Consider the following 11,349-nt stretch of genomic DNA (forward strand, 5'->3'; position numbering starts at 1 on the left):
CACACATCATCAACAGTCACATACCAAAAGTTGTCACACACATCGACTATAACATAGATTTGTCATACATCATTGACTGCCACACTCATGTTCACTGACCTCTGACCTATCTAGTCTATCACGACACGAGCACAGATCCCTGTACTTACAAAACTATGACCCCAGCAATTATTGAATTATAACCCCATTACTGGTTGAACTATGACCTCTGCATTAATTGAGCTGATTAAACTCTGACCCCCAGAATGAAGACTAGAGGCAGGATGTTTGTGTAGCCCCACCCCCCGCCCCAACCCCCCTCACTTCTACTGATGAAACAAGGGCGGTTACTCCAGCTGCTGGCTCAGGCTTTCATCCTCATCTGTAAGTACATCATACATCATCTTTGTTTACCACTCACATCAAACGTCATCTTTGTTTACCACTCACATCATACGTCATCTTTGTTTACCAATCACATCATACATCATCTTTGTTTACCACTCACATCATACATCTTTGTTTACCAATAACATCATATATCATCTTTGTTTACCAATCACATCATACATCTTTGTTTACCACTCACATCATACAATATCTTTGTTTACCAATCACATCATACATCATCTTTGTTTACCAATCACATCATACATACATCTTTGTTTACCAAGCACATCATACATCTTTGTTTACCACTCACATCATACGTCATCTTTGTTTACCAATCACATCATACATCATCTTTGTTTACCACTCACATCATACGTCATCTTTGTTTACCACTCACATCATACGTCATCTTTGTTTACCAATCACATCATACATTATCTTTGTTTACCACTCACATCATACATCTTTGTTTACCAATCACATCATACATCATCTTTGTTTACCACTCACATCATACATCTTTGTTTACCAATAACATCATACATCATCTTTGTTTACCAATCACATCATACATCTTTGTTTACCACTCACATCATACAATATCTTTGTTTACCAATCACATCATACATCATCTTTGTTTACCAATCACATCATACATACATCTTTGTTTACCAAGCACATCATACATCTTTGTTTACCACTCACATCATACGTCATCTTTGTTTACCAATCACATCATACGTCATCTTTGTTTACCAAGCACATCATATATCTTTGTTTACCACTCACATCATACATCATCTTTGTTTACCAATCACATCATACATCATCTTTGTTTACCACTCACATCATACATCATCTTTGTTTACCAATCACATCATACATCATCTTTGTTTACCAATCACATCATACATCATCTTTGTTTACCAATCACATCATACATACATCTTTGTTTACCAAGCACATCATACAACATCTTTGTTTACCAATCACATCATACATCATCTTTGTTTACCAATCACATCATACATCATCTTTGTTTACCAATCACATCATACATACATCTTTGTTTACCAAGCACATCATACATCTTTGTTTACCACTCACATCATACGTCATCTTTGTTTACCAATCACATCATACGTCATCTTTGTTTACCAAGCACATCATATATCTTTGTTTACCACTCACATCATACATCATCTTTGTTTACCAATCACATCATACATCATCTTTGTTTACCACTCACATCATACATCATCTTTGTTTACCAATCACATCATACATCATCTTTGTTTACCAATCACATCATACATCATCTTTGTTTACCAATCACATCATACATACATCTTTGTTTACCAAGCACATCATACAACATCTTTGTTTACCAATCACATCATACATCATCTTTGTTTACCACTCACATCATACATCTTTGTTTACCAAGCACATCATACATCTTTGTTTACCACTCACATCATACATCATCTTTGTTTACCAATCACATCATACATCATCTTTGTTTACCAATCACATCATACATCATCTTTGTTTACCAATCACATCATACATACATCTTTGTTTACCAAGCACATCATACAACATCTTTGTTTACCAATCACATCATACATCATCTTTGTTTACCAATCACATCATACATCATCTTTGTTTACCAAGCACATCATACAACATCTTTTTTTACCAATCACATCATACATCATCTTTGTTTACCAAGCACATCATACATCATCTTTGTTTACCAATCACATCTTACATCTTTGTTTACCAATCACATCATACATCTTTGTTTACCAATCACATCATACATCATCTTTGTTTACCAATCACATCATACATCTTTGTTTACCAATCACATCATACACGCATCTTTTTTTAGCACTCACATCATACATCTTTGTTTACCAATCACATCATACATACATCTTTATTTACCAATCACATCATACATCATCTTTGTTTACCAATCACATCATACATCTTTGTTTACCAATCACATCATATAAACATCTGTTTTTACTTATCACATCATACAAACACCTTTGTTTACCAATCACATTATACGTACATATTTTTTAACCAATCAACCAGTGTGGTAGTGTGGTACCTTCAGTGTGGTAGTGTGGTACCTTCAGTGTGGTAGTGTGGTACCTTCAGTGTGGTAGTGTGGTACCTTCAGTGTGGTACCTTCAGTGTGGTACCTTCAGTGTGGTACCTTCAGTGTGGTAGTGTGGTACCTTCAGTGTGGTAGTGTGGTACCTTCAGTGTGGTACCTTCAGTGTGGTAGTGTGGTACCTTCAGTGTGGTAGTGTGGTACCTTCAGTGTGGTATCTTCAGTGTGGTACCTTCAGTGTGGTAGTGTGGTACCTTCAGTGTGGTATCTTCAGTGTGGTACCTTCAGTGTGGTAGTGTGGTACCTTCAGTGTGGTACCTTCAGTGTGGTACCTTCAGTGTGGTAGTGTGGTACCTTCAGTGTGGTACCTTCAGTGTGGTAGTGTGGTACCTTCAGTGTGGTACCTTCAGTGTGGTACCTTCAGTGTGGTAGTGTGGTACCTTCAGTGTGGTAGTGTGGTACCTTCAGTGTGGTAGTGTGGTACCTTCAGTGTGGTACCTTCAGTGTGGTACCTTCAGTGTGGTAGTGTGGTACCTTCAGTGTGGTATCTTCAGTGTGGTACCTTCAGTGTGGTAGTGTGGTACCTTTAGTGCGATACATGACAATGTAAATAACTTGCTGAACTATCGATGACCTCTTCTAAAGTCAGCGTGACCTTCTATCCTAGGGTCATCTCCACAAGCTCTGGCATCTGCACATCATCCAGAACTTTCTACAAGCACATCTCCCTCACAAGGCAGTCCTATCAGCTCAGACACAAGCAGCTGGTTCATCGCTGGTGACGAAAGGGAGACTTCAACGCCTTCATCACCACAGCCATCTCCTCACCTCTCCCCTACTCTACTTCACCTACCTCCTCAGCCAAACGCTGAAGTCGAGCAGACGTTGAGCAGGGTCACGAGACCCACGCACGAGCTTCACTCAGCCAAGGTCAGAGTCAGGCGCAATGACAAGGTCACCAGCAAGTTCACCGGTCTGGTCGTGGGGGCGTCAGCCAGCCTACGTCTGCAACAGTCGGTCAAGGTCAAGCTGCAGGCACTAGAGGCCTCCATCTGGCAGCTCCAGGCCCAGGTCACGCGGGCCCACTCGGCCCGGGCCCCGGGCTCCGTGCTGGGGACCTTCCCCGCCACCCTCAGGACCAACTTCCACGGCGAGCCGGAGCTGAGAGCCGCCCGGCTGAGCCCGGCTTACAGCTTGCCGGAGCTGGAGTCGCTGTCCCTGCTCTTGGTGCTCCAGTGTCTGGCCGAGTCGGTCATCTACGGCGGCTCCAGGGTCGTTGCCCCTGGCAACCTGAGTCTGGCCATCGACTCACTCAAGGAGTTCCACAGCCGCTCTCACAATAGGGGCAGGTGAGGTCTTAGGTCATTAGGTCATCAGGCTTAGGTCATTAGGCTTAGGTCATTAGGTCATTAGGCTTAGGTCATTAGGCTTAGGTCATTAGGCTTAGGTCATCAGGTCATTAGGCTTAGGTCATTAGGCTTAGGTCATTAGGCTTAGGTCATTAGGCTTAGGTCATTAGGCTTGGGTCATTAGGCTTAGGTCACTAGGCTTGGGTCATTAGACTTGGGTCATTAGGCTTGGGTCATTAGACTTGGGTCATTAGGCTTGGGTCATTAGACTTGGGTCATTAGACTTGGGTCATTAGGCTTGGGTCATTAGACTTGGGTCATTAGACTTGGGTCATTAGACTTGGGTCATTAGACTTGGGTCATTAGACTTGGGTCATTAGACTTGGGTCATTAGACTTGGGTCATTAGACTTGGGTCATTAGACTTGGGTCATTAGACTTGGGTCATTAGGCTTGGGTCATTAGACTTGGGTCATTAGACTTGGGTCATTAGACTTGGGTCATTAGACTTGGGTCATTAGACTTGGGTCATTAGGCTTGGGTCATTAGACTTGGGTCATTAGACTTGGGTCATTAGACTTGGGTCATTAGACTTGGGTCATTAGGCTTGGGTCATTAGACTTGGGTCATTAGACTTGGGTCTTTAAAGTTAGAAGGTTATTAGGCTTAGGTCATTAGGCTTAGAAGGTCATTAGGCTTAGTTCATTAGGCTTAAGTTATTATTAGGTCATTAGGCTTAGAAGGTCATTAGGCTTAGTATCTTATTAGACCTAGAAGGTCATTAGGCCGAAATAAGGCACGTGACTTCTATATTTAGCTCGTTCATGACACTCTGGCCGGAGAAGGTGTCTGGCGCCATGGGTTTTGTCGTCATGCCGGAGAATCTGGTGCTGACCTCGGTCAAGGACGGCACGACCTTCAGGCAGTTGGAGTCTGTCAGCAAGTCATGCAAGTGTTCAGCAGCCAAGTCAAGCGTGGAGAAGATAGCGGGGAACAGGTGAGTGGGGGGAGGCATACAGGTAGGGGGGGCGTACAGGTGGAGGAAGGGGCGTACAGGTGGGGAAGGGGCGTACAGGTGGGGAAGGGCGTACAGGTGAGTGGGGGGGGGCGTACAGATAGGGGGAAACAGGTGAGTGGGGGCTTACTGGTAGGGAGCGGGGGCGTACAGGTAGGTAGGTGTCGTACAGGTGGGGAGGGGACGTACAGGTAGGAGGGGGTGTACAGGTAGGGATGGGGGCTTATACAAAAGTCACTCATTACGTAGGGGAGGCTCACACTACATAGCTGGACCCTCACAATATAATGGGACCCTCACAATATAATGGGACCCTAATGGGACCCTCACGATATGTAGAAGCCCTCATAGTTGAGGGGAGAATCAGATTGAGTTGTTTCTTGCAGCAAATGCCGACAGCACTTTGACCGACCAATCAGCGAGGAAATCTTTGACCCGGCCACGCCCCCTGATCTCATGACGTCATTCTCCAACCTGGCCCTGGGCGCCCTACTTTACGCCAAGCACGCAGACGGCAAGGCAGCAGATGGGGACATTTTCAAGGTACCTTCCTTCGTGTGTTAGACACTCGGTGACGTCACACTGTAAATATACTCTCTACTTCTTAACGTCATAGATTCATTGATTGACAGCTTTGAATGAAATATACCATACTAAGCCCCGCCCACTCCAGCCATTTTGTTTTTGTTTATTTCAGACCGAGCTGAAACTGTGGCTGTCAGAAAACACGGCTGTAGAACAGCTGGTACAGCAGCTTCGGCTACTAGCTGTTCGGTTTTCATCTACAGCTAATACCACAGCTGCTAAAGCTACAACTAATACCACAGCTGCTAAAGCTACAACTAATACCACAGCTGCTAAAGCTACAACTAATACCACAGCTGCTAAAGCTACAACTAATACCACAGCTGCTAAAGCTACAACTAATACCACAGCTGCTAAAGCTACAACTAATACCACAGCTGCTAAAGCTACAACTAATACCACAGCTGCTAAAGCTACAACTAATACCACAGCTGCTAAAGCTACAGCTACAGCTAATACCACAGCTGCTAAAGCTACATCTACAGCTAACGTCACAGTTGCTAAAGTTACAGCTAATACTACAGCTGCTAAAGCTACAGCTACAGCTAATACTACAGCTGCTAAAGCTACAGCTAATACCACAGCTGCTAAAGCTACAGCTAATACCACAGCTGCTAAAGTTACAGCTACAGCTAATACTACAGCTGCTAAAGCTACAGCTACAGCTAATACTACAGCTGCTAAAGCTACAGCTAATACCACAGTTGCTAATATTACGACTACAGCTTACAACTCTACAATCCAATTTAAAGCTGTAAAATCAGCTCTAGTGCTAGACACTCCACCAGACACTCCACCAGACACTCCACCAGACACACCACCACCAAGAAATGGGACCGCGAGTGTTGTGAAGAGAGACGCCGAAGACATCCCCAGCCTTGGGTCAGAGGGTGATAACTCTGTACAGAACTCTTCAAAAACTGGAATTTCCCCAGTTATTTCCCTTAACGAAAATACAACATACATACATCCAAACCTAACTGGTACCCCAAACCTAGACAATAAAACAGACAATGAAACAGACAATGAAACAGACAATGAAACAGACAATGAAACAGACAATAAAACAGACAATAAAACAGACAATAAAACAGACAATAAAACAGACAATAAAACAGACAATAAAACAGACAATAAAACAGACAATAAAACAGACAATAAAACAGACAATAAAACAGACAATGAAACAGACAATGAAACAGACAATAAAACAGACAATAAAACAGACAATGAAACAGACAATGAAACAGACAATAAAACAGACAATAAAACAGACAATAAAACAGACAATAAAACAGACAATAAAACAGACAATAAAACAGACAATAAAACAGACAATAAAACAGACAATAAAACAGACAATGAAACAGACAATGAAACAGACAATAAAACAGACAATGAAACAGAACATATACGAAATACTGAGGCAGATGAAAACGCAGACTTGAAAAATGAAAACGCAACCAACCAGACGATTCAAGCAGTAACCGTCAATTTAACGCGACCCGCCACAGACCTTTCAAAGACTCAGCCCACAATACCATCCACACCATCCACACCTCCATCAACCCCATCACCCCCCACTCTACCATCGCCAGTATCGATACCAAAATCAAAGACAGATCCGATTACAAAACCAGGTCACGTGAGCCAGGTCCTTGACCCCATTTCTTATTTTGGACTGAAGCCTTTCTTGGACGCCGAACTAGCCAAAGGTCACCCTGACCTCTCCCTCCCTCCACTCTGGGTAAGATGTGCTGTCGTCTGCTCTGTTGCACCTGTAGCTGACCTGCGACCTGACATGACCTTGGCCTTCACCTTTTGTTTCTCAGATCTCAGATGGCACCGGCCAGCGTGATGACGTCACACACAACGGCCGCCAGTACCACAGCTACAACAGCATCGACCTGACGACAACAGCCGCCGTCCTGCACGGTCTGGTTCTAGCGTCAATGGCGGGGCTGATTGAGGTCAATGACCCGGAGTTACAGGTGAGAATTGGGTTTGTTACAGTCTTACTAAAACATGACATTTGACTAAAATATGACATTTGACTAAAATATGACATTTGACTAAAACATGACATTTGACTAAAATATGACATTTGACTAAAACATGACATTTGACTAAAACATGACCTTTGACTAAAACATGACATTTGACTAAAACATGACCTTTGACTAAAACATGACATTTGACTAAAACATGACCTTTGACTAAAACATGACATTTGACTAAAACATGACCTTTGACTAGATGATGTCTTTCAGTTAATCATGACGTCATCCCTGCGCATGCTCACGTGGTACATGCAACACCCCACGGAACTGACGTCATCGCTTGGACTCTCCAGGTTCCCGTCCAGGTACCAGCTGTACTGGATGACCTCTAGGACAGCCTTTCAGCTGACCTCGACAGCCCTGCAGGAGTACAGGCTGTTTCAGGTGGGTACAGGCTGTTTCAGGTGAGTACAGGCTGTTTGAGGTGGGTACAGGCTGTTTCAGGTGGGTACAGGCTGTTTCAGGTGGGTACAGGCTGTTTCAGGTGGGTACAGGCTGTTTCAGGTGGGTACAGGCTGTTTCAGGTGGGTACAGGCTGTTTCAGGTGGGTACAGGCTGTTTCAGGTGGGTACAGGCTGTTTCAGGTGGGTACAGGCTGTTTCAGGTGGGTACAGGTTGTTTCAGACAGGCTGTTTGAGGTGAGTACAGGCTGTTTCAGGTGGGTACAGGCTGTTTCAGGTGGGTACAGGCTGTTTCAGGTGGGTACAGGCTGTTTCAGGTGGGTACAGGTTGTTTCAGACAGGCTGTTTCAGGTGGGTACAGGCTGTTTTAGACAGGCTGTTTCAGACAGGTTGTTTCAGACAGGCTGTTTCAGGTGAGTACAGGTTGTTTCAGGTGGGTACAGGCTGTTTTAGACAGGCTGTTTCAGGTGGGTACAGGCTGTTTCAGGTGGGTACAGGCTGTTTGAGGTGAGTACAGGCTGTTTCAGACAGGCTGGTTCAGGTGGGTACAGGCTGTTTCAGGTGGGTAGAGGTTGTTTCAGGTGAGTACAGGTTGTTTCAGGTGGGTACAGGCTGTTTCAGGTGGGTACAGGCTGTTTTAGACAGGCTGTTTCAGGTGGGTACAGGCTGTTTCAGGTGGGTACAGGCTGTTTCAGACAGGCTGGTTCAGGTGAGTACAGGCTGTTTCAGGTGGGTACAGGCTGTTTCAGGTGGGTACAGGCTGTTTCAGGTGGGTACAGGCTGTTTCAGGTGGGTACAGGCTGTTTCAGGTGGGTACAGGCTGTTTCAGGTGGGTACTGGTTGTTTCAGACAGGCTGTTTGAGGTGAGTACAGGCTGGTTCAGGTGAGTACAGGCTGTTTCAGGTGGGTACAGGCTGTTTCAGGTGGGTACTGGTTGTTTCAGACAGGCTGTTTGAGGTGAGTACAGGCTGTTTCAGACAGGCTGGTTCAGGTGAGTACAGGCTGTTTCAGGTGGGTACAGGCTGTTTCAGGTGGGTACAGGCTGTTTTAGACAGGCTGTTTCAGGTGGGTACAGGCTGTTTTAGACAGGCTGGTTCAGGTGAGTACAGGCTGTTTCAGGTGGGTACAGGCTGTTTCAGGTGGGTACTGGTTGTTTCAGACAGGCTGGTTCAGGTGAGTACAGGCTGTTTCAGGTGAGTACAGGCTGGTTCAGTTGACTTTCTAAAACCAAACGATTTCCTGCTTCCGTGTACATCTACTTCCTGTTGCCTAACGTCCTGTTGCCTAACGTCCTGAGGCTTTAGTTTGCAGACGGAGTTATCGGACCATTTGTGACGTCGGTACGTAATGAGATGACGTATGCCATCCTGCAAAACATCGTGGACGGTGGGCTTGGAGCAGACGGCAAAACTCGGGTCTACATAGACGACATTGTGGGCACAGCAGATCTGGATGACAAGGGAGCTAAGAAGGTGGGACTAGCTAACAATTGTAATTTATTGATTATTTCCCTTTGACCGTTAAATTTTTATGTTTTGTTTATAACAATTGTAGCTTATTGATTATTTCTTTTTTCACCGTTACATTTTTTTTTCGTTTTCTTTTTTAAAGTCTATAACCTTATGTAATACTGGAATTCCATTTTTATTTGCGAACATATTAAAATGTTCATTAAATCGAAGTAAATTTTTGATCACATTGGTGTAGCAGCAGAAGTTTAATTATATGTATACACGCACACACACACACACGCACACACACGTACACACATATACAAGACGTTTTTAAAATCCTTCCCCCCCCCCCCCCCCCCAGGTGAGCAGCGATGACCGCCTGTTCTCGTCTGCTCTGGCCATCAACACGTTGATCGCCGCCTGGACAGTGCTGCAGCCAGACGGCTCGCTCAAGTTCATTGAAGGTAGGCGGGGCTAGTGCGCAGTGGACATGCGCAGTGACACGGCCGACAGATGACGATAGGGACTGACACGTGACAGACCAGACTGACAACATGACATCACGTGATAACCGTTCACCCACATCACGTGACCATCTGTCCCCAGCGACCGACGACTCGGTGCGAATCGCTGTCAACAGTCTCGTTAATTACGTCACCAGCGCCGTTGATGACGTCAACGCTCCACAGGAGAACGCTTTCATGAGCGAGCAGGTGAAAAGTTGTCAGGTACATCAAGCAGTTAAACTTACCTGTCTATATCTAGCAGTTAAACCTACCTGTCTATATCTAGCAGTTAAACCTACCTGTCTATATCTAGCAGTTAAACCTACCAGTCTATATCTAGCAGTTAAACCTACCTGTCTATATCTAGCAGTTAAACCTACCAGTCTATATCTAGCAGTTAAACCTACCTGTCTATATCTAGCAGTTAAACCTACCTGTCTATATCTAGCAGTTAAACCTACCTATCTCAGGTATATTTAGCAGTTAGTTAAAACTAACCTCTCATGTAGATTTAGCTGTATCAGCTAAATCTACAAGTTGCGTGTAAAATTAAAAAAAAACAGCTTATTAGATCAGAAGTGCACTAAGTTAAACGATTTAATTAAATATTGATTCAACTATGAAAGGCATGAATTTTATAATTATATAAAAAGCATAAGGCCAGTAACACATATTAAAATAGATTGTATTGTCAAATAAAACGGGTAGCTTCCCTTGGTATAAAATGAAAATGTCTTTAAGAGATTACTCAATTCACTTGATCAAAACGTCTGATTACTGACCTACATGCACTGACCTACATATACTGACCTACATGCACTGACCTACATATACTGACCTACATGCAATGACCTACTTTACTTCCAGACTTTGAGCCATCTCTTCCCCTCCAACCTGGTCAGCCAGCGTGACGTCATCAGCCGTGACGGCAAGGCGGTCAAGCTGTCAGTACCCGGGGTCAAAGGTCAAATCCCCAGTGACCTCTACACCAAACAGGTCACCGCGTCACCTGACCTTAAAGACCTTCTCAACAGCGACACAGCCGTGTTTCGGTTTTGGTCTTCGTCAGCCTACACCAGAGCTGCCTGTTTGTTGGCCATTGCACAGGCGGCCAACCTGCAGGTTGACAGGAAGAGTTGACCGGACAACATTTTAAGGGCCTGTCTTTTATGGGTCTGTCTCTTAGGGGCCTGTTTTTTTATTTTTTAATAACTTCGGCCCCTACATGTGCGTTTAGCTAGAAATAGCAAGAAAATCCCAACCATAGCATATTGTGGGGAAATATTTTTGTTAAAGGTGAAGGACGACTAAACTGACGTCAGTCGACAATAAAAGCTGACTCATCAAATCTTTTGCTTCCATTTTCAAACTTTACGAGTGTGTTTGTGTTATCGACCCGGGGGGTGTTTTCGACTACGAAGTGACGTCATCAGTTTATGCGTATTTATGTGGATTGACCTAGATCCTCTCATATGAT

General features: G+C 44.2%; 1 protein-coding gene across 1 annotated transcript; it reads left to right on the forward strand.

The window, feature by feature from the left end:
- Positions 1 to 264: 264 nt before the first annotated feature.
- Positions 265 to 11,012, forward strand: LOC131944016 (uncharacterized). The gene is made up of 11 exons (XM_059304458.1): positions 265 to 363; positions 3,171 to 3,852; positions 4,669 to 4,848; positions 5,253 to 5,409; positions 5,564 to 7,198; positions 7,284 to 7,442; positions 7,722 to 7,895; positions 9,217 to 9,384; positions 9,728 to 9,830; positions 9,973 to 10,094; positions 10,740 to 11,012. Exons 1-11 carry the CDS (start codon positions 312 to 314, stop codon positions 11,010 to 11,012), a joined length of 3,705 nt encoding a protein of 1,234 aa, XP_059160441.1. The 5' UTR covers positions 265 to 311.
- The last annotated feature ends 337 nt before the right edge of the window (positions 11,013 to 11,349 follow it).

Source organism: Physella acuta, unplaced genomic scaffold (genome assembly GCF_028476545.2).
Source record: "Physella acuta isolate Inbredline_101_S28 unplaced genomic scaffold, ASM2847654v3 ptg000476l, whole genome shotgun sequence".
Taxonomy (NCBI): Eukaryota; Metazoa; Mollusca; class Gastropoda; family Physidae; genus Physella; species Physella acuta.

Excerpts from the sequence above, each read along its gene's own strand:
- LOC131944016 (XM_059304458.1), top strand. The coding sequence starts at position 312 with ATGAAACAAGGGCGGTTACTCCAGCTGCTGGCTCAGGCTTTCATCCTC. Across the intron at positions 5,410-5,563 it reads CAGATGGGGACATTTTCAAG|ACCGAGCTGAAACTGTGGCT; the intron begins GTACCTTCCTTC and ends TGTTTATTTCAG. Across the intron at positions 7,896-9,216 it reads AGGAGTACAGGCTGTTTCAG|TTTGCAGACGGAGTTATCGG; the intron begins GTGGGTACAGGC and ends CTGAGGCTTTAG.